Source organism: Antechinus flavipes, chromosome 2, assembly GCF_016432865.1.
Source record: "Antechinus flavipes isolate AdamAnt ecotype Samford, QLD, Australia chromosome 2, AdamAnt_v2, whole genome shotgun sequence".
NCBI lineage: Eukaryota > Metazoa > Chordata > Mammalia > Dasyuromorphia > Dasyuridae > Antechinus > Antechinus flavipes.
Window position 1 is genome coordinate 232,774,468 of NC_067399.1, and position 24,507 is coordinate 232,798,974.

Below are 24,507 nucleotides of genomic sequence, written 5' to 3' on the forward strand. Positions count from 1 at the left end.
TATATTTGGGAAATGGTATTTTCTTATGGGGCAGAACTTTGAACTTGAAACAAAGGATTCTTACAAGGTACTAAGTCAGTGGAATTGATAGAGACTATAGTTATCTAATTTAGCATGGTTCAGTATGATTGATTTAATCCTACAAGTAGATGTTATGGGCCAGAACTTGAAACAAAGTACTAAGTGGAATTGAGGAGACAATGGTTGAATCTAGTTTAGCATTATATCCTGGTGATATAATGATTGGTGTATACTCAGTGTGGGATATATAAGCAAAAAGCTCTCAGGGCCTGAAGGACAAGAGCATTGGAAGCTCTAGGAGGCTGAGACAGATTCATTCCATCTTCCATCTTTGTTGTGGCTGGGAGGCTGAATCCTTGGAAGTTGGGGAGATTCAGAAACCAGAGAAGGCAGGCGGGAGCTTAAGTTCTTGGAACCAAGGAGAGAGGAAGACCTCCAGAAAACTAGCTGAGCCCCAAGTGAAGGAAACAAAAAGGATTTGGACTTTAATCCCTGGCTGCACTTGTGGTGATTACTGAACTGAAATGAAGGTTGCTTCCAGAGGACCCCAAGAAAACCCCAAGAAGAGAACATTACATTTTAGAGAAGAATATTACAGTATTTTGTTTTCAATCACTCCAAACTGCTTGTTTCTCTAACAGCCAATCTCTTTACCAACATTATTCTGTTCATGTGAACCCATGGAATTCCACTACCTCAGAAAAATTGTGATCACAAATAATCTGAAAGGCACTAGAAAGATTCATTCTGGGGAGAACATCACTTAGCATGTTACTAGTCATAAATCCTAGGATCAAAGACCTAGAGCCTTGAAGGGACCTCAGAGGTCACCTAGCCCATTTTACAGATGAGGAAACTGAGACCCCCCCAAAAAAAAAAATTGAGTTGGCCAAAGAGATGTTAGAAAATAGAATGGCTGTTTCTCCACTTGATAAATGATCAACAGATATGAACAGACAATTTTCAGATTTAGAAATTGAAACCATTTCTAGTCATGTGAAAAGGTGCTCTAAATCACTATTAATCAGAGAAATGCAAATTAAGACAACTCTGAGACACCATTACAGACCTCTCAGATTGGTTAAGATGACAGGAAAAAATAATGATGAATGTTGGAGGGAATGTGAGAAAAGTGGGACACGAATACATTGTTGGTCGAGTTGTGAACAATCCAACCATTCTGGAGAGCAATCTGAAATTATGCCCCAAAAGTTATCAAATAGTGCATACCCTTTGATCTAGCAGTGTTTCTATTGGGCTTATATTCCAAAGAGATCTTAAAGGAGGGAAAGGGACCCACATGTGTAAAAAAAAATTGTGGCAGTCCTTTTTATAGTGCAAGAAACTGGAAACTGAATGGATATCCATCATTTAGAGAATGGCTGAATAAGTTATAGCATATGAATGTTATGGAATATTATTGTTCTGTAAGAAACGATCAGTAAGATGATTTTAGAGAGGCCTGGAGAGATTTACATGAACTGAAGCTGAGTGAAATAGTAACAACAAGATTATGTGATGATCAATTATGATGGACATGGCTCTCTTCAACAATGAGATAATCCAGACCACTTCCAGTGATCTTGTGATGAAGAAAGTCATTTATACCCAGAGAGAAGACTGTGGGAACTGAGTATGGTTCACAGGATAGCATTTTCACTTTTTTGTTGTTGTTTGCTTGCATTTTATTTTCTTCCTCATTTTTTTCTGTTTGATTTGGTTTCTCTTGTGCAGCAAGATAATTGTATAAATATGTATGCATGTATTGGATTTAACATATATTTCTATCCTGTTTAACATATATTGGATTATTTGTCATGTAGGGCAGGGGTAAGGAAGGGAGGAAGAGAGAGGGGGAATTGGAACACAAGGTTTTTCAAGGGTTAATGTTGAAAAATTATCCATGCATATGTTTTGAAAATAAAAAGCTTTAATATAAAAAAAAATTAAGTAAAAAAAAAAAAAAAAGAAAGAAAATAGAATGACTGTGCCTGAGAGAGCTGGGTACTCGATCTATGAGTGAATATTAGAGATTGAAGAGATTCTACATATAAAACATTAGAGCTAAAAGATCTTGGGCTATAGAATTTTTAAAATGCCAGTGCTGGAAAGGACCTTTGAAATAATCTAATTGAAATATCTCACTTTGCAGAAGAGAAAACTGATTCCCAGAGTGAGAATGATCTATCCAAAGTCATACATTGAATTAGTGACAGACTGTGACCTAGGTTTCTTGACTCACAGCTCAATTTTCTCCATTAAACCATGTGGTCTCACCTCTCTGAGAGTTTGCCATCTTTACTTTTCTGGCTAAACCAAATTTTGCTTGTCTATGTGGCAAAATTAATAGAGTATTGCTCCCAGAATCATGAAGACTTGAGTTAAAATCTCATCTGGGATTGGTAATGGGAAAGTCACTTAAACTCTGCCTCAACTTCCTCAGTTATATAATGAGGATCATTATAACATCTCCTTCCTAGGGTTGTAGTGAAGATCAAATAAGATCATATTTGTAAAGTACTTGCAAGTGCTTACTAAATTCTTGTTTTCTTTCTTCCTTATTCCCTTTTTCTCTCCTTTAGGAAGCTGAATCCTTTAGGTGACATGTCTCCAGACTAATCAGAATGATAAGCAAGGGAGTCAATAATTTGTTCAAAAAGAGCAATAATGGCCTAAATTAATCTACTTATTCAGTGCTGAACCAATCAAATTACAAAAAACATTATTTAATAGATCTGGAAAAAATAATAAAATTCATCTGGGAGAACAAAAGGTCAAGAATATCAAGAGAACTAATTTTAAAAATGCAAAAGATTACCAGATCTGTACCAGTTGTATCAGATGTAAAACTGTATTATAAAGTAGCAATGATCAAAACTTTTTGGTACTGGTTAAGAAATAGAGGTGGTAATTCAGTGGAATAGATTAAATACACAAGACACAGTAGTAAATGATGAGAAAACTGAAAAATAGCATCTCAGAAACTAATGATAGGGCAACATTTGCAATGTATACCAAGATACAACCAAAATAGGTATATGATTTAGACATAAATGTTGATAATATAAACAAATTAGGAAAGCAAGGAATAGTTTACCTGTCAGATCTATGGAGAAGGGAAGAATCATAAACAAAGAAGAGACAGAGAACATTATGAAATGCAAAATGTATAATTTTGATTATAATTAAAAAAATTTTACACAAACAAAGCCAATGCAACCAAGATTAGAAGAAAAGCAGAAAGCTGCAAAACAATTTTTACTGCCAGTATTTCTGATAAAGGCTTCATTTCCAAAGTATATAGAGAACTGAGTCAAATTTATAAGAATACAATTCATTCTCCAAATGATAAATGGTCAAGGGATATATGCAGGCAGTTTACAGATGAAGAAATTAAAACTATCTATAGTCATATAAAAATACTTTAAATCATTATTGATTAGAGAAATGCAAATTAAGACAACTTTGAGGTATCACCTCATACCTAACAAATTAGATAATATGATAGAAAAAGAAAACGATAAATGAAGGCGATGTCGGAAAATGGAATATTATTGTTCGATAAGAAATGATGAGCAGGTAAATTTCAGAAAAACCTGAAAAGACTTAATTGATGCTGAGTGAAGTAAACAGAACCAGGAGAACATTGTATACAGTAACAGCAATATTGTTTGATGGTGATCAACTTTGATAGACTTACCTCTTCTCAGCAATACAGTGATCCAAGAAAATTTCAGTAGACTCAAAGTAAATTATGGAGTCTGAATGAATATCGAACATACTAGTTTCACTTTTTTGTTATGTTATTTTATTTATCTGTTTCCTGTGATTTTTTTCCTTTTGTTGTGGTTCTACTTTTGACTAATGTGGATATATGCTTAATAGAATTGTATATAATCTAAATCAGATTGCTTGCTGCCTTTGAGGAGGGAAGGGAAAAAAAATTTGGAACTCAAAATTTTATAAAAGTGAATGTTGAAATGTAGTGATTCAAGGCAATTCCAAAGCTCTGGGATGGTAGGTGCTATCTACATCCAGAGAGAAAACTATGGAGACTGAAAGTGGATCAAAGCATAGTACTTTCACCTTTTTTTTTTTTTTTGGATCAAAACATAGTTATTTCACTTTTTTTGGTGTGTTTTTCCTTTCTCATGATGTTTTCCTTTTTGGTCTGATTTTTCTTGCACAACATGATAAATGTAGAAATATGTTTAAAGAATTGCATGTATTTAGCATATATCAAATTACTTGCTGCCTTGGGGAAAGGGAAAAATAAAGGCTGGAGAGAGAAAAATTTGTAGCACAAAGTCTTACAAAAATGAATGTTGAAAACTATCTTTACATATATTTGGAAAAATACTATTGAAAAAAATTTGAAGTGAATATTGAAAACTATGTGATTGGAAAAAAATAGAAGACATTAAGTGGGAGGAAAAAAATGACCAGTAGTGGTCCATCATTCTTTGTGGCCTCCTAATTGCCACTTTATGCAATCAGATCTTGAACTAGAAGGTTCTTTCAAGATGATTATTCACTTTGCAGATAAGGAAATTGAAGTCCAGAGAGATAAAGTATGCCCAAAATCATACAAGTAGCATGTGGCAGGAGTTTCAATTTAAACTCTGTTTCTCTAACTCCGAATCCAGGCTTCTTTTCTCTGTATCACACTGCTTCCAAAGAAGATCAGACCTATTAAGAAAGTGAGCCAGTGATAATCTAGCCCAACAGGTGTAGAGGAAAGAACAGTGGATTTGTAGGTGGGATATATAGGTTCAAACCCTGCTGTCATTTATTAGCTCTATGACCTGAGTTGTCATACGACTTTGGGGGCTATAGTATTTATTCTCTTTCCCAAAATGAAGAATTTGAGGCCGCAGATAGGATGCAAGGGACTGATTAGTTTATCTTTTTGCCTTTGCTCCTAACACAGTGCTTAGCATATAATAGGTGTGTGATAAATGCTTGAAAGTCACTGGATCTAGTAAATTCTCTCCAGCTCTAGAGCTTCTAGTACTTAGGAAACCTTTCATTTTACAGAGGAACAAACTAAGGCAGAAAAAGAAAGTGAGCCTAAAGGCACCTATCAAGTAAATTAGGATCAGAGCCAGAATCCGACTCCTTTTGCACTTCTGAGTATTTAACTTAAAAGCCAAAATAAATTTAATGACTCTAGGAAAATGGTGTGAGGCTCAAGAATTGTTACTGGCAAGGAAGTTTAATCATGTAAAGTGAAGGCATTGGGCAAGTGAACATTTTAAGTACCTTACAAGTCCTCTGTTAGAAGGTCCACTAGGAGCAGGGGAAGGCAGAAGAGAGTTTGTTTTCCTTTCAGGGCCACACCTAGATGGATTTGTTTATACTCAGAGAAGCAGTTGGGCCTCCGGTACAGGGACTCAAACCTGTTTGGATTTTTGAATTCAATATTTTCTTATCCGGTTTGTCTTCCCCAAGGGCGAGAAGTGCCAGTCTCGCATTCCAAAGCCCTTAGGGAGCCGGAACGATGTAGGTTGGGCAGGATCCAGATTAGCTAATCCTGCTGGTTGCAGCTGCGGGATCCGCTGTGGGCCAGTCAGAGCCTAAACCTGTGCCCGCGGGCATTCTGCCCTAGAATCCGGACTGCTAGTGCTACGGGGCAAGAGGAAATGGATCGCTGGATTCAGAGCTAGAAGGTTCTTTAGGGATCACATCCATTCCAATGCCTTCCACTTACAGATGGGGAAGTTGAGTCTCAGAGAAGAGAAAGGACTTGCCAATGCCATAATGCCAAGTGATAGTAGAACCCGGATTTGGAATTCCGACTCCAGATCCTGGGCGCTAGGCATTCGTTCCTACAGCACAGGTCCCCTATGGTCAGAGATGCGGAGCCGAGAGCTGGACGTCTGTCCAATGTGAGGCCCGAGGATTGGGGCTGGTTGGGCAGGGGCGGGCCCCGGTATTTTGCCCCCTCCCTCCGCCACTCCTCTCCTAGCTGCTAGGGGGCCAGAACTGGGACCGGGGCCGGCCGACGTGGCGTGGGCGCAGCCGGGGATCGTGCAGGGAGGAGAGCTCAGAAAGTTTGCGGAGAGGCTGCGGGGCCGTACCGAGGGATGCGCTCCGCTCTTCCTGCAGCCCCCGACCAAGTCGGGTCTCCGGGCACTGCCGAACCCGGCTAGCCATGGGTAAGTAAGAGGCGGCCCCGGAGCGAGAGGAGCCCCGATCCTCGGCCCAGCCCCTTCGCAGGGATTCACCAAAGAAGGGGAAATCCTATCAGGCCGTGTCCTTAGTTCCCACAGCTCCTCCCAAACTCTGGACATTTCTGGGCCCTCCTCACTTGGGTCCTCTGGCCGCCTCTTCGGGCTCCACCCTCTTTCCTCTCTCTCTTTGCCTTTCCCTACTTCCCATCCACTCACTTCCTTCTACGCCCCGACTCCCATCCCGGGACCTAGTCCGAGTACAACCAAGTGCCTGATTTTGTCCCGTCCTCTATTGCAACTACCACTACTTATCCACCTTTCCACAGGGCATTAAGGTTTACAAAAGCACTCTTCTCAAAACAATCAGATAGTTCAAATGTTCAGTTGCCCCAAATACTCCACTGTGATTTCATGGATGTGGATGTTCCCTCCAATGACCCATCCATTCTTTCACAAGGCTCGTACTACTCCTTGTTGTCCCCTTGTTGGGTAGATATAACTCAACAAGAGTTCTACTCAAAAAACTGGAGTCTGCCTTATCCTCATCTCTGCCTCTTCCTCTCCCTTTGCCTCTCCTTTTCCTTGATTCTCTCCCTTCCCCCCTTCCTCCCCAGCCTCTTTCTGTCTCTCTGTTTTTTTTTTTTTAAATCTCTCTGTGTCTTTGTCTTTCGCTCCCTCCCCTCTCACCATGGATCCTGTGTTCTATCCATCTATGCAGATCCATAAACCATAATTTACATTTATTCTGCCTTCTGGATTCCAAATCTCATCTGTTTTCTGTTCACTACTCCACATTCTCATCTCCATTTTAAAGATGAGGAAACAAACCTCAAAGAGGTGTTGTGTGACTTCAAAATCCAATGCTAATATAACAGAAAAAACATTTGAACCTATGTTTCTCTTGCCCCCAAGTCCAGGATATTTTTCTGTATACCACTTGAGGATCTTTTTTTTTTTGGTTGTTTATTTTCTTAAGAGACTGCATCTCCTGCCCAGGCTGGAAGGAGAACTGCCACTTCTGGGCCCACTGCAGATGGCCATGGAGCTTTGATCTACTCCGTTTCTCATTTGGGTCAATTTGACCCTTCCTAGGCAGCCTGATGGTTATCTCTTCATTAAGGGTTTCAACTAAACTCTCAAACTCAAAAGATCTACCAACTTCAGTCTTCGCAGGAGCCAAGATTAATCTAGCTTTTCTTATTCTAGAGAGTAAATTAAAATTTAGAGAAATTAATTTACTTGTATGAGTTGACACAGGTAATAAGTAGCAGAAATTTCGATTTTGAATCAAAAAATGAGGGTTTTGGCTGGTATGGTCCGTCAGTCTGGTCCTGAATTGTCCAAAGAGAAGACTACCCATGCTGTATTCATAGCTAGTAACTTTCCATTGCTACTACTCAACTGGTAAGGAGCTTTTCCAATGTCATTCTTTACTTCTTCAATCCTGCTTCCATTCTCAGGTTGCTAGAGACCTGAATGTGAATCCTGTCTGTTACTTACTGGTTATGTGACCCTGAGCAACTTATTCCTCCTACCTCAGGCTCAATTTCTTATGTGTAAAATTCAGATATTTGCACCTATTCCACAGAGTTGTTGTGAGGATCAGATGTGATCATATTTGTAAAACACTGCAAATCTTAAAACACTATATAAATGCTAGCTATTATTATTTCAATTGTCTTTACACAAAATGCATGCCCAGTGAGTTGTACAGTGCACAAAACTACTGTGCATTGAAAGAAAAACTGGGAGTACGTATTACAGGCAATTAATAGAGGCACAAAATGTTCATTGAATTTGTTTGAGTAGGTATAACTGTTTTATGATCTCTCTCACATTATGATTCCTATCTTAATCTTAGTTTTTAATTCACTTCTCTCTTCCTCAGCACCATCATATCCAAAGGAATCAATGGTCTGATTGCTGCAGGCCTTGCCACATCATTCAATCAGAACTTTAGTTCAATCTAGAGAGTTCTAGAACCTTCTGCCATAACAAAAAATTTTGCTTAAACTAATTTCCTTTTTCTGGGCCTTTTCATTTTATTGTAAAGCCAGATCTCTGACTATGCTGACTCTGAGTATCTAATGTACTTCCTCTCCTCCTCCTTCCTCACCCTCCCATCCTCCTTTCTAGGTCCTCCAATATGAATTGAATATGCCCAGTTTCTCCAGTTTTCTCTTCTCTCCACCTCTGCCCCTCCTGTGCCATTTTTGCCTCTAATAGTATTCTTCCAAAGATGTCTATCACAACAGTATTATTACATTAGCATATGGCATGAACATTTTCTCTAGAGCCTGCCTCAGTCAGGCAAGGATACGTGCTCAGGTTCACCTTATTTGGTTAACATTTTTCTAGTTTTTCAAAATCCATGAAGATTCTGTGTAGTTTAGGCATAGACTCTTGGGCCATCAGCCCAGTTAGCAAAAAAGGACTGGTTGGGCTTATAGGACTTACTGGTTGGACTTAATTAACAGTCAACATTTTGTTGACTTTTCTTTCCCTTTGACCCTGTGAGGAACCAGGAAGTTATATACTTTGTGTTTTCATTGTGGTCATTCATAATCTAGAAAAAGACTTTTAAAATGTCAAAATTGATAAGACTTGAAAACATGCAATGTGAAAATCAGAAGCATATAACATTTAATGTCAGAGTCTGAAGGACTTTAGAACATGGAATGTCAGAGCCAGAAAGGATCTTAGAATATAACATGCCAGAACCAAGGGACCTTATAACATGGAATTCTGGAGCTAGGAATTAAGATTACAGACTTACTGCATCACTCGGCATCTAAGTGAGGGGATAGAGTGCAGGGGTGGGGGGAATTTGGAACGCAAGATTTTGCAAGGATCAATGTTGAAAAATTATCTATGCATATGTTTTGAAAATAAAAAGCTGTAATAAAAAAATAAAGAAAGAAAAGAAAAAATATAAACTGTTAAAACTAAAGGAAAATTAGAAGATGAGCTTATTGTATCTGAACTACTGGGACTTTAGAATACAAAATGTCAGAACTATGTTTGAATATAGAATGTTAGAGCTAGAATTTGATTCTATTCAGCAACTATTTTTCTTTTTTTTCTTTTTATTTTTTATAATAACTTTTTATTGATAGAACCCATGCCAGGGTAATTTTTTACAACATTTCCCTTGCACTCACTTCTGTTCCGATTTTTCCCCTCCCTCCCTCCACCCTCTCCCCTAGATGGCAAGCAGTCCTTTATATGTTAAATATGTTCACCAACTATTTTTCAAAGGTCCACAATGTTTAAGGCATTTGGCTGGATACTAGGCTTACAAAGACAAAAATAACATAACCCTTGCCCTCTATGAGTTTACATTCTCTTGGGGGTGGGGTTCTGTGAAGGTGATTACAATATAATACAACACAAATAAATAATAGTAGAAGGAAAAATGATTTACTTTCATGGAAAAGGTACTTGAGCATAGCTTTGAGGGGAGACTAATTTTAAGAAACAGAAATGAGGAAGGAGTGTTATTTCAGGCAGAAGAAATTGCTTGTGTGAATGCACTGAAGTGAAAGCTGGTGAAATGAGTTTGGGAAGCAGCTAGCAGTTCAGTTTCCCTTGAATGTAAATATAAGAAAAGGTATAGTATGCAATAAGGCTGGGAAATGTTGGAACAACTAGGTGATACAATGCATAGAGCACCAGCTTTGGAGTCCAGGACCCGAGTTCAAATCTAGTCTCAGACACTTAAGATTTTGTAACCTTGGACAAATCATTTAGCCCTGATTGCCTCAAAAGGGGGGAAAAAAGGAAAAAGAAAATGTAAGCGAGAAACCAAGAGTGAGGAACACAGAGAAGTCATTAAAAGTTTGTGATCAGGGAAGCTACATTATTAAGCCTCTGTCTTTAGAAGATCATTTTGGTGGCTTTTTGAGGATGAGATAGCCTGGGAAGGGGTAGAGATTGAAAGCAGAGAAACCTTTTAGGAGGCTTTTGCACTAATCTCAGTAAGAGATAGCAAGGACCTGAACTAGGATGGTGGCAGTGTGTGTGTGTGTGTGAGAGAGAGAGAGAGAGAAAAAGAGAGAAAGAGACAGAGATAGAGAGAGAGAGAGAGAGAGAGAGAGAGAGACAGAGAGAGAGAGAGAGAGAGAGAGAGAGAGAGAGAGAGAGAGAGAGAGACAGGGAGACAGAGAGAAAGAGACAGACAGACAGCAACAGAGAGAGACAGACAGACAGAGAGAGACAGAGAGAAAGAGACAGACAGACAGAGACAGAGAAAGACAGAAAGACACACACACACACACACAGAGAGACAGAGAGAAAAACAGAGAAAGAGAGAGAGAGAGAGAGAGAGAGAGAGAGAGAGAGAGAGAGAGAGAGAGAGACAGGGAGACAGAGAGAAAGAGACAGACAGACAGCAACAGAGAGAGACAGACAGACAGAGAGAGACAGAGAGAGACAGAGAAAGACAGAGAGAAAGACACACACACACACACACACAGAGACAGAGAGAAAAACAGAGAAAGAGAGAGAGAGACAGAGAAAGAGAGACAGAGAGAGACACAGAGAGAGAGACAGAGAGAACGAACATGATTGTGGGGTTATTGTTGTTGTTCTTTGTCCTTCATTTTCAAAGAGGACCCATGGCATCAGAAAGATGATGTCAGGACTTGCAAATGAATTGGATTTAAGTGAGGGAGGGTGTAGAGTGACCAGCCTCATTTTAGGTCACTAGCCTCAACTTTCTCCTCCAGAGCCATCTAGGTTCAGGGTCAAGATATAAACCAGAGCAGCTGGAGATGACCCTGGATGCAGGGTTGGGGGAAGGCAAATGAGGAAGAAGGATCAGTGATTGGAATAACATAGTAAAACCTTAATTAATCTGAAGCTTTCGATTCCTGGAATTAGAGGGAAGGTGACACTATGAGAAAGAGGAAAATGACAAGAAAATCCATGCATTTCTTTTTAAAAATACTGGTGATTGATTAAAATAACAGCAGTGTTAATACCTAGCATTTATATAGCTCTCTAAGGTTTGCAAAGCATTTTATGCATGTCATCTAATTTAGTATGGATTTGATCCAATGTACCAAACTGTGGGTGCTATCTATCATTTTCCCCATTTTAATGATGGGACAACTGAAGCAAATGGAGGTCAAGTGACATAGCTAGTAAGTGGTCAAGATGAAATTTGAACTTGGGTCTACCTGACTCCAGGCCTTGGGCTTTACTTACTACACATCCTAATTGTCTGGCTAGGAGAACAAATTTTGTTTTTTTATTTTTTGATTCCAACCCTGGCACTGCTACCTGAGTTACAAGGAGTGGTGTGAACTTCAGTCCCCTGTTCCAATTTTCCCATTTCTTCTTTGTGTGATCTTAACAGAAATCTTTTCTCCATTCTGGACTGAAGTTTCCTTAAGTATAAAGTTTGGACTCAGTGATTTCAGCTATAATATTTGTATCTTGTGTTTATAGCTTTGGACAATGAATACTAATTAAGAGAATGATCGATCACCTTAGTGCTCCAGGAGATCCCTTCACATGAAAGACAAGTTCATTTATGTTAAGCAAACTCAATTTATCGTGGCATAAAAAGGCACATTTCAGTAAAATTCTCAACAAACTTCAAGCAGAAGCCATTGAATTATTTAATTCAGTTAACCAAGAAATTCTAGTGTGCAGAATCCGCGTTTTGTACATGTAGAGAGCTAACTATGACACAGCTCCTCCCTTGCCCAAGCCATGAGAGGCAGAGGTAGTTGTAGGAAGCCAACATGCTCTTCTTTGCCTTTCAGGCCTGCGATCTCCTGTCCTGCTGTTGTGTGCCTCTGTCTCCTTGCTGGGAGGACTGACTTTCGGCTATGAGCTGGCCATCATCTCTGGGGCACTGCTGCAGCTGCAGTTGGATTTTGGGCTCAGCTGCTTTGAGCAGGAGGTCCTGGTGGGGACCCTGCTCCTCGGGGCTCTCCTCGCCTCCTTAGTTGGAGGGTTCCTTATCGACCGCTACGGGAGGAAGAAGGCCATCTTACTGAGTAATCTTGCGTTGCTTGCTGGAAGCCTGAGCCTGAGCCTGGCAGGATCGCTGCCATGGCTGGCCGTGGGCCGAGGCACGGTGGGCTTTGCCATCTCTCTGTCTTCCATGGCCTGCTGCATCTACGTCTCAGAACTGGTGGGACCGCGGCACCGGGGGGTGCTGGTGTCCCTGTATGAAGTGGGCATCACTGTGGGCATCCTGTTCTCCTATGCTCTCAACTATGCGCTTGCGGACACAGCGCAGGGCTGGCGGCACATGTTCGGCTGGGCAGCTGCCCCGGCCCTCATGCAGTCCCTCAGCCTGGTGTTCCTCTCCCCCAGTCTGGTGCCGCAATTCAAGTCTGAATCGGAGACCCACAAGGGCCTCATCCCGCTCCGAGGCCTTGAAGAAGCAGAAGAAGCCGCAGCCAGTCTCAGCAGGAAGAGAGAGTACTCTTTCTTCAGCCTATTTAGGGCCAAAGCTAACATGCGGGGCCGGACGGCTGTGGGCCTGGGCCTGGTGCTTGTCCAGCAGCTCACTGGCCAGCCCAATGTGCTCTGCTACGCATCTACCATATTCCACTCTGTGGGGTTTCGAGGGGGTTCTTCAGCCACCCTGGCATCTGTGGGACTGGGAGGGGTGAAAGTAGCCGCCACCCTGGTGGCTATGGGACTGGTGGACCGTGCTGGGAGGAGGGTGCTGCTGATGGCCGGCTGTGCTGTCATGGCCGTCTCAGTCAGTGGCATTGGGCTAGTTGGCTTTACTGTGTCAATGGACCCCATCCAAGGCTGCCACCCACCTGCTGGGGTGCTTAATACCACCTCTGCCTCCAGGCTTCCTGCCTTCCAGGTGGACCCCAGTCTACCTCCTCTCCAGGGCACCGGTGGGAACCCAGGGAGTTCAGGCTTTGCCAGTACAAGATTGACTTCCCTAAAGATGGACACATCTGGTTCCAAAGCCAGAGGGACAGTGGCTAATTCCTCAGGGGCTCAGGAGACGATTCCTCCAACTTATATACCGGCATATGGCACCAGTAACCTGGTTACTGGCTTCTCGACCAGTGAGCACTGGGTCTTAAACTGGATCGCCTTACTCTGCATGATGGCATTCGTGAGCGCCTTTTCTTTTGGATTTGGACCAAGTAAGTGCATGCTATCAAGCCTAACCTTAGCTACTCCCATCCTCAAGGAACCTCCAGGACCCATCCTAGTGGTGGTGATTGGATCCACTTTTATATGTAGACAGCGCAGGTAACTTCTATCTGTCATGATAGCAGAGGCACCCCTGGGATTTCCTCCCATATGGAAATCTCTCTCCCACATCAACCAACCTGAAATTCCACTAGTCATTTCTTTGGATAAATAACCATTCCTTGGGAAGGAGAAAACCCATTCTCCCTAATCTTTCCAGAGAAAAGACCAGACTTTAAGTTTTTTCTCTGGAAAGATTAGGGAGAAAGTGAAGTAGAGAATGTACTAAGTGACTTGGAGTCAGGAAACCTGGGTCTCAATACTTGGTTCTGATGCCTCTTAGTGTTGTGACAGGGGCAAATCACTTTTCTTTTCTGAAAAATGGGTATAAAATACTTGTGGTTTGTCAACCATAAATCACAGCCCATTTTACAGAAACAGAAACAGACTTGGAGAATTAAGTGACTTGTGACAAACGTGGGATCTCCTGATTCTCACTCTGGTTGTTTTCACCATTTTGTGAAACCTCCTAAGAAGATCTGAGGTGACATGAGAATGTCTATGCCAAGAGATGCTCCAAAAGCCCCCCAAAAGGTTAATATATTTGGTACCTTAGAAGCCTTGTAGTTTTACAAATCAGTCACTTAGGCCGAGAGTGATTAAATGAGCCAAGGTTATAGGTAGTAAGTACAGAAGTGGGTTTTTTTCTTTTTTCTTTCTTTCTTTCTTTTTTTCCCTGAGGCAATTGGGGTTAAGTGACTTGCCCAGGGTCACACAGCTAGGAAGTGTTAAGTGTCTGAGATCAGATTTGAACTCAGGTCCTCCTGACTTCAGGGCTGGTGCTCTATTCACTGTGACACCTAGCTGGCCCAGAAGTGAGATTTAAAAAAAATAGTTTTATTTTCATTTAAAACCAAAAAAAAAGTTATTAATAGGCATTTCCATGTACAGAAAAGGGGGTTGCATGTGAAACTACAGATCTCTATCATGCACAGTTTAATCTGCTTTTGGAATATGTAGCAAATTTAACTCCTAGCTTTCGAAGCTATCCTGCTTGTCTGTGCGTCTTCTTTTTTCTTCAGAGAGTAGGATTTAGATCCAAGTCCTCTGATTCACACATTTTCTGCCATAACACACTACCTTCTTACTAGGTTAGTTATTAGGGCATAGCAAAGCTAACTTCATCTGAGGCTAGCTACGCTGCTAGACAACAGCACTAGGTATGGCATCAGGAGGGGACTGGGCTTTGATCCCACTTCTGGCAGCTATTTACCATGTGACCTTGAGCAGATTTCTATATTCTAATTTGTAAAGAGACATCTGATTAAAATAGGCACACTTTACAGAAGAGCGTATTCCTGGGAGTCAGGAGATTGGTCTCTGGAGGCCCAAACATGTCTCCAACTTGCCATCTCAGCCTGAGTAGGTCACCCTTCTGAGTCTGAAAGTTAAGGGAAAGGGATTTCCTGAATAGGTTCTAAGATCCTTTCCAATTCTGATATTCTGTGTTCCATGTTCTTTTTTTTTTTTTTTTTTTTTTTTGGTTACATGTTCTAAGGTCTTTTTCCATATCTAAAATATATGTTCCATACTTTATTTTATTTTTAAACATGGTAAAACATATATGTAAATCGAATACAGGCATGCTTATTTATACAATTATCATGCTGCACAAGAAAAATCTGATCAAAAAAGAAGAAAAATGAGAAAGAAAATAAAATGCAAGCAAACAACAACAAAAGAAGTGAAAATGTTAGGTTGTGATCCATACTCAGTTCCCACAGTCCTCCCTCTGGGGTAAATGGCTCTTATCATCATAAAATCATTAGAATTGGTCTGATCATCTCATTGTTGAGAAGCATGTTTTATATTTTAAGAGCCCTTCCAATTTTAATATTCTATGTTCTATCTTCTAAGGGGCTGTAGCTTTAATGTTCTGTATTCAATTTTTAAGGGCCCTTTCAACTCAAATAGTCAATACTCTATTCCTAAATGCCCTTCATCACTAACATTCTATATTCTATGCTCACCTTTCTAATTGTTATTAAATGCTACGCATTGCAAAGTCCTTTGTGTTTTAGCTATTCCTCCCCAAACCCTGCAGTGTAGCCTTGTTTTATAAAGGGAAATGTATAAATTGGACTTATGCATAAGTCATAGACTATTAGGAATGAGAAGGGCATTAGGCATCATCAAGTCTTTTATTTTTAAGTTGTCTGACTTCCTCACTCCTTTTGGGGTTTTCTGGGCAAACATGCTGGAGTGGTTTGCCATTTCCATCTCCAGCTCATTTTACAGATAAAGAAACAAAGTAAATAGGATTAAATGTCTTGCTCAGGGTCACACAGCTAGTAATTGCCTGAGACTGGATTTAAATTCAGATCTTCTGGATTCCAGGCTCAGTACTCTATTCATTGAGCCACTTAATTGCCTTTCCTCATTGAATTTAACCCTGTAATTTTACATGTAGAGATGGGAAAAATCAATCTGAGAAGGAAAGTGACTTGACTAAGGTCACACAGTGAATTAATGATTGAGTTGAGATTTGAACCAAAGTCTTTTGACACCCAAATCAGTTTAAGAGAGACTCTTTGCACACCCCTAAGCGAATAGTAGCATTTATATAATACTTGCTATATGCCAGGGCTAAGTGCTTTACAAATATTATTTCATTTGATTCTCACAACCCATCAGGGAAATGGATACTATTATTAGCTTCATTTTACAGCTGAGGAAATTGAAACAAACAGAAATTAAGTGACCTAAGATCACATAACTATTAAGTGTCTGAGGCCAAATTTGAACTCAGTTTTTCTTGACTCCAGCTAGACCCAATGTTTTATCCATGACACCTAACTGTCCAAAGGCCAAGAGAAAAAGGGAAGGAGAAATCTATATAGTAAAATGTAACCACTAGCTAGAGATTAGAATGTTGTGGCAATTTTTATCTGTAGATGAAATAAATAGCTGCCTACTTAGTATGATCTGGGGCACACAGAACAGAACCCGATGATCCCAGATATCTCCCCTACCCTATCACTCCTGGTTTATCAAATTTTACAAGTCATTATTTTGGGTCACAAGTTTTGAACTCTGGTTCTAACCTTTTCCCCAATCCAGGACAATTTTCTTTATCATTTGACCTGAGCTCAGACTTAGATCTCAGGTTCTGTTTAACTCCTTAAGGTTGAATTGACCTGATTCCTCCCCATCTTATCTGTCCCCTAGTCACCTGGCTGGTTCTCAGTGAGATCTATCCAGCTGAAATCCGAGGACGGGCATTTGCCTTCTGCAATAGTTTTAACTGGGCTGCCAACTTGTTGATCAGTCTCTCCTTCCTTGATCTGATTGGTAAGTAATTGTCCTTAAGTTAAGCTGCCCTTCACCTGCCTACAGGGGAGTGGCAAGCATGGGCTTTGTCACTGGTCGGGAACCTTTGATGTCAGAATTACAGGTGGGTAGGTGTTTGACATGGTATAAAATGGGAGCTGGGGATAAGGGAATAAAATACTTCTATGAAATCATAATTGAAAAAGTTCTACATAGTGTGATTTCAATTTAGTTCAAGTCAAGCTGGAATCAAGAGACTTAGTCTTGAATCTTAGCTTTATATGTTTTTCCTCCTCATCTCTACTTCCTAATTTCCCTTTCTTTTTTCAAGTCTAGCTAAAATTCTTTCTTCTATAGGAAGCCTTTCCAGAGTTCCCTTTAGTGGTCTTCTTCTTTTGAGGAAGATTATTGCCAAATTATTCTGTATATAGGTTGTTCATACAGATTTTTTTTTTTTTGGCACATCTCCCCCATTAAACTATGAACTATAGGGGGAAGTGACTGTCTTTTATCTTTCTTTGTATCCCTGATGCTTAGTTACACGGTACCTGGCACATAATAGGAATTTAATAAATGTTTATTGCACTGCAAAAGTGAAGATCACTGAATCATAGAGCTGGCCCAGACCTTAGAATTTTTTTTTTACTGAGACAATTGGGGTTAAGTGACTTGCCTAGAGTCACACAACTAGGATGTGTTAAGTGTCTGAAACCAACTCAGGTCATCCTGACTTCAGGACTGGTGCTCTAACCAGTGTGCTACCTAGCTGCCCCAGACCTTGGAAATTATCATGCTTTTGAATCAGAGAACTTGTGTTCAAATTCTTCTTTATAATTTACTTTTTATGACTTTGGCCCAATCATATCATTTCTTTGGGCCTCAGTTTCCTCAGTTGTTAATAAATTTAAATCAGTTCCCTTCTACCACAGAAGATGTGATTCTTTAAATAGCCCTAGTCTAGATCTAATCTCCGACACTCCCATCACCATTTTATATAGAAAGAGACTGAGGTTCAGAGTACTTAAGGGAGTTTTCTAAGGTCATATAATAGAATGGGGTGAGGAAAGAAACAGTAAATTGAGAGTCAATCCAGTTCAAAACCAAACTCTCATCCTGGACAAGCTATGTAACTTCTTAGTGTCTCATGTAAAATGAAGGGGTTGGACTAGATGTTTTCAAGACCCTTTTCACCTCTAAATGCAGTCAGCCTGAGCAAGTAGATGGAACAGAGTCAAGAGGACCTGAGTTCAAATTTGACCTCCGATACTTGATGCTTACTAGCTGCCCTGAGCAGGTCACTTAACTCTGATTGTCTTTCAGCAAACAAACAAATAAATGCAGTCATCCTAAGTAACAAAGCTAGGACTTGAACCTAGATTTCCTATTTCCTAGTCCAGGACTCTTTCCATTAAACTACTTTGTATTTTTATACATAGATTTCTTCATATTCACATACATATAACTTAAAATGCAAGCTCATTGTGAATGGGCATTGTTTAATCTTTGTGTTCCTAGCCTAGTACCTGGCATATAATAGACATTTAATAGATACTTGGTTGATTTTTGTTGTTTAGTCATATTTAGTCATGTCTGACTCTTTGCTCCATTTGGGGTTTTCTTGGCAAAGACTCAGGAATGATTTGACTTTTTCTTCTCCCCATTATTTTACAGATAAGGAACCTGAGGCAAACAGGGCTAAGTGATTTGCCTAGGGTCACATAGCTAGTAAGTGAGTGAGATAGATTTGAACTTAGATCTTCCTGATTCCAGACGGAATCTATGCACAGCCCTACCTAGCTACCCTTTTGTGATAGATTGATGTATGTTACCCTTCCCCTTCTAAGGACTTTGTTTCCTCTTCTGACGGGATGAAAGGGTTCATAGATTTGGAGCAGCAAAGGTCTTCAGAGGTCATCTAATCCAACCCTGAGGAACCTGATTTACCTGAGGTCACAAAGGTGATCAGTGTCAAAGACAGGATTAAACCCAAATTCTCTGTAGAACTAAAACTTTTTCCACTTTATCACAATGTCTTCTCAAGGGAACTGTCCATAATAAACTCTGGAAACTCATAATAAGGACTAGTTTCTTCCCTGTTTCCTCCTACAAGAACCAAATCACTATGTCTAAGATAAAGATCCTTGATTCTTACTGTGATCTGTTACCACAACCCATTGCACACATTGTTCCTTTTGTCTCCTTAGGAGCGATTGGCTTGTCCTGGACCTTCCTGCTGTATGGGCTGATGGCTGTGATTGGCCTAGGTTTCATTTATTTATTTGTCCCTGAAACCAAAGGCCAGTCACTAGCAGAGATAGACCAACAGTTCCAGAGAAGACGGTATGTGTCACCAACAAGTCAGGATCAGAGCTTAAAATCTCCACAAACTATTCCCTTATACCTGTGACAGAGAAAATAAACCCCTGATAAACAGCTCATGGATTTTATGGTCTGTATTCTGCCTCCTTCCCACTACTGCTTTCCTTTCTTCCTAGCTACTCTATGTCACCCCTTTTACTTCTTGGACCCATCTATTGCTTGCTGGTTTTTCTCATGCCTTCATGGCTCTTTTTTGGGCCCATTCCCAAGAATTATTAAATCTAAAAACCATAAAATTTTAGAGCCATAGAATCCTGGCATCACAGTGTTAGAGCTGAAAGAGACCTTGCTGATCCTTTGTCCACTTTTTACTCCTTGCAGGGATCTCCCCTGAAGCATCCTTACAGATGATCACCTAGTATCTTTTAGAACAAAGCTTCCTAAACTGTGGGTTGCAACCACAATGGGGTTGCCTAACTGAATGTGGGAGTGTTGAAAAATTTGGCAACAGTAAGAGGTATCAAATATTCTGCCAAGATTTAATTTTTTATATAAAAATAAACAAGCTCATCCATCTCACTAATATGCAAATTTGCTTTTGTCTTTAATAAATAGTAAAATTATATACATATATATACCAAGATGTTTGATCTGTATGCCTATTTTATATACCTATATATTCAGGGTTATGACCAAGAAATTTTTCATCCAAGAAATTTTTTCATGATCCTGGGTATACAGGTTTATATCAAACATTTACTGATAATAAATCATGATTTCACAACCCCCACATTCAGTTACAGGACCCCAAATGGGGTCATGAAATACAATTTAAGAAGCTTTGTTCCAGATACAACCATCACTACACAGCTTACTCTATTATGAACTTGTCTTTTCCATATTCCACAATTCCAAATTATTAGCAATTATTTTACTTTAGGGTTAGTAGGGATGGGAATTTCCTTTAGGAAGAGAGGCTGAAGCCCACCTTTTCCTCTAACTTTCCTCCTTTCATAGGTCCTATTTTTCTCTTGCCTTCCATAGATTAAATTTAGTCCCGAACTCTTCAAAATTTTGAAGGTTATGATTAAATCCTCCCCAAGTCTTCTGTTCTCCTAGCTAAATATCCTCAGCTTCTTTCTCCCCACATAACTTTATGAAAGCTGTAAGTGGTAGGAGATGATACCCAGGAGCCAAAGAGGCATTTGGGGCAAACCAGGCTAGCTAGAGGTCAGAATTTAGGAATCCTGGAGAGGAAATAGAAGGGGTGGCGGCAGCAGGCCTGGTCACAGGGGCTGGATGTAGATGACACAGTCTGCTTTAGTCTAAAAAGGGCTATTCCCCTTAATCAGATTTTTAACATGATAGTAATGTCGTTAGAGTTGGTTTTAAATGAGGAGACACAACAGAAAATCAGTCTTCCTCAGCACAGTTGAGTTCCTAAACCTCACCCCACCTAAGGTCCTACTTCAGATTCTGAAGCCCAAAATGAGAGGGCTATATGATACCTAAATTCCTGTGGAGCCCATAGGTCCCCTGTTCTAAGGGCTCTCTACAGATGACCTGTGGCTTAGTTGCCTCTAGGAATAGGCTTGATCTAGCATCCTCTAGGTGTGGCCCTTAGCTCCAAACCTTCCCTGGGGCTCCCCTCTCCCTTTCCTCTCCCTATCCTAAAACCACCTGTGCACTTCTGTCTGATCGTACTTCTTGTCTGACAGGTTCTCTCCTGGGAAACTGATCAGCAGCCATCTGGGCCAAGGACCCAGCTCAGCTTGGGCTCAGTACAGCCTGGTAGATACAGCTACTGCCTCCTGAGACACTGCAGCTTCATGGAAGGAAGGACACAGATCCGACATAACTAGCAGTTGGGATCACTGCAGCCACTGAATATTTTCATCTTTCTCTGATAAGAAATCATTGTGTCCCACAATGGAGAGGACTCAATTTCAATTTTTTGTGTGATAAGAGAGAAAAGGCCAAATTGTGACTGATTATTTCCTCTCCCTACCCCAAATTCCCTCTCTTCTTGATGACAATCATAAAATCCTGAATCTTTGGTCTCAGTTTCAGGCTGACTGATGGCAGATGGTGAGAACCAAACTCCCTGATGTGCTCTGCCTTAACTTCTCCCTTTGGGCTTTTATAATAGGGTATTTAATGTGAAATATAATATTAAAATCACAGTTCATAAAATATTTCAATTTTCAAAACTTTTTACTCTCTCTTACTATTACTGTGAGAGTTAGTTGCAAAGTCTTCCTATAATAACAAAGAAGAACCAACTCAAACTTTATGATCTGAGTATTGAGTTGGGAAGGAGTCAGGAAGACTTGATTTCAGATTCTGCCTCGGACTCTTACTTGCTATGTGACTTTTGATTAAATGGTTTAACTTCTATCTGCCTTAGTTCCTTCATCTGCAAAATAGGGATAAAGGATATTCCCAAGGTTGTGATAAAATGAAAAACTTTTTTTTTGTTTTCCTGGATGAACCTTTTGTTTAAGGTTTTATGTGTACATTCATTTTTTACATTTTTCCATATGAGTCATGTTGGGAGAGGAAAATCAGAACATGAAAAAAACAACAACAACAAAAAAAACAAAAGGTGAAAATAGTATGTATTGATCCATATTACGTTCTCCCTTTGGATGTGCATGGCATTTTCCATCTCAAATTTATTGGAATTGCTTTGTATCACTAAGAACCAGTTCTCTCCTAGTTGATAATAACATAATCACTGTGTACAGCATTCTCTTAGTTCTGCTTGTTTCACTCAGCATCGGTTTGTGTAAATCTTTCCAGACTTTTATAAAATCACCAATTTTTTAATAAAACAATAATATTCCGTTACTTAAAACAGATATTTATAAGATGCTACATAAATACTAGTCATTATTATTATTACATTACTGTTATTATCATATCTCAGGATACAAATTCCAGTCCTAACTGAGCTACAACTAGTTGTGTCACCCTGAACAAATCAGCTACCATTTCTGAACCTCAATTTTCTCATCTATAAAACGAGTTGGAGTAAATAATATCCAAGGTCCCTTTTGGCCTTATATTCTATAATAATATGAAGTTTGTTGGTTTTTCTCCCCATCTTTTAGTTGGTTTTTGTTTGGTTTTCTTTTCTTAAACATTAAATAATGAATGAAGCTGTAATTGGCAAAGATGCTTAGATTCTAAAGTACTCTATAAATTCATTGGCGACTGGGTAGTCAAGCCAGGCAGGGTTCAGCAAGTTTGGGAGAATGGGTCTGAAGTAATTGGTTTGGATGTGCTTTAATTTCAAGCAGCCTCTGACTCTGGAGTCAAAGAATCTGAATTCTAGTCCTGTCTTTGGATAACCTTGGAAAAATTATTTCACTTTGGTTTCTTTCATTGTAAAGTGAGGGGATTAGATGAGGTGCACCTCCAAAGTCACTTCCAGCCCTAGATCTTTGATCTAAGACGTAACTCTGGATAATGTCAGCCAATTCTCTCCCTTTCCTCCACAACTCCCTAACCCTTATATAGCTCCTTGAACCTCTTGGAGATTAAGAACCCTTATATTCCTTGGGGCAGGCCTCCCTCAGATTTTAACCTCTGGGGAGAAATCAAGACCCCTCATACCCTTTAAGGCCATTATCCTACTTGAGGTGTCAGGTCTGAAAGGTTTCTTTTGATTATCTGGGAGTATTAGGGCCTATCTGGGACTCCTCTCCATTTCCTGACTTCCCTGATTTCCTTCAAGACCCAACTAAAACCTTTCCTTCTAAAGGAATCCTTATCCAATCCTCCCTTAGTTGTAGTACTTTCCTTCTGTTATTTATTTCATGTTTATCCTGTCTATATCTTGTTTGTTTATATTTGTCTGCTTATTGTCTCCCCAAATATTCATTTGGACTATTTGTTGCTCCGAGTTCATATTGGACTGATCAGCCACGGTTGGACATACTGCCCCCAGACTCTAACCTACTGGTGTCATTTTGGTCCTCTTCCAGAAGGAAGGACAACAACCAACCCACTGTCTCCCTCTTTAGATTTTAAGCTCCTTGGGGGCAGGAATTGTTTCTTTATATTTTCTGCATTTAGCACCATGCTTAACACATGGCAGGCATTTAAATGGCAAGTTTAAAGACCCCAAAGGGCTATTCAGTGCTGGGAGCATCAGGATCTTTTATTTGGAATGTTGAAGGGAACTTGGCTTAATTGAAGATACCCAAAAGACCATAAAAAAGAAGGAAAAGACAAGCTGGGAAGAGTATTAAGATGAATTTTCCACTCACCATCACTCACTCATTGAAGCCAGTACCAATACCTCTAAAGTTGGGTGGGGAAGGGATACAAACAGGGCTATCACCAAAGAACCTACATCTCAGTCTCTAGGCCATGGCAAGAGGAAAGACTCCACAATAGTTCAATAAAGGGCTGCTTCCAAAACAAGATTCAAATAAACTCTTTTTTTTTCAAATATAGTTTGAAAGACATCTTTATTCCAATGTGTCAAGATGGTAGAGAGAAAATGCAGAGGAACAGGTTTTATGGGATAGGTAACACCAGGGCAGTTGTGTTGAAGATGTATTGATTAGTTTCCCACCTCAAAGGTCACAGGCAAAGAAGTACCAGTTACTGAAGTTGCTAGAAGCCTTTAATTTGAAAGGTACCAAACATAGAAGATTCCAAGATTGCTCACCAAACTGCGCAAATCAGTGTATAACGAGCCTGTCACGTAGAGAAAGATTAAACCTTCCACACTAGCGATTTTTTAGTTTTACCACAGGGGGTCACTGTGATTTAGCCATTAGATTCTGAATTCTCAAGGATGATCAACCAGATTGAAGAAAGTATGTATGTATTGGGAGTTAGGAATAAAGATGTGTACTTATCCAGGATGGAACAAATAACAGAAAAAATTGGTGTCAGTAGGAAGCCTGAGTGAAGTCAGAACACACATGTATACAGGTAGAGGATGATTGAGATCATTTCCTGGAGCAGTTGGGGTGGAATTTTTCTAATCTCCCTTATCTATGAATTCTCCTCCAGCTGCCCAGTGTCATTGGATGTCAAACTGAGAGGGACCTCAGCAAGTATGTAGTTTAAGCTTTTTTTTTTTTTTTTTAATAGATGAGGTACCCGAAACCAAAGTTACTTTCACAGCTGATAAATAGCAGAGCTGAGACTCAAACTCCAAATATACCCTTGCCATTAGACCATTTTTGAGTCCGCACACCATCACTTGTCATTGGATCGTGGAGAGGCTTATAGCAATTTACCTCTAATGGACTGGACTCATTCCCAGGACTCAAGGCCACTCAGTAGAGTGTCAGGTTGCCCCTAGGAAGGCTGTTCCAATGAACTCTGGTTAGAGTTAAGGAGTAATATTCAGAGGATGATGGGAGAGAAAGTGGGTTGAGGTTAAACTATGGTTCTTGAATGCTGGGCCAAATTGCTTAGATTTTATAAATAAACCACTTAACCTCATTGGGCTTCCATTTCA

The 24,507-nt window shown here is 40.0% G+C and overlaps 1 protein-coding gene across 1 annotated transcript; it reads left to right on the forward strand.

The window, feature by feature from the left end:
• The first annotated feature begins 5,197 nt into the window (after positions 1–5,197).
• SLC2A10 (solute carrier family 2 member 10) lies at positions 5,198–22,200 on the forward strand. The gene is made up of 5 exons (XM_051976519.1): positions 5,198–6,179; positions 11,966–13,324; positions 16,602–16,724; positions 18,908–19,043; positions 20,741–22,200. The coding sequence occupies exons 1-5, from the start codon at positions 6,176–6,178 to the stop codon at positions 20,835–20,837; spliced, it is 1,719 nt and encodes a 572-aa protein (XP_051832479.1). The 5' UTR covers positions 5,198–6,175; the 3' UTR covers positions 20,838–22,200.
• The last annotated feature ends 2,307 nt before the right edge of the window (positions 22,201–24,507 follow it).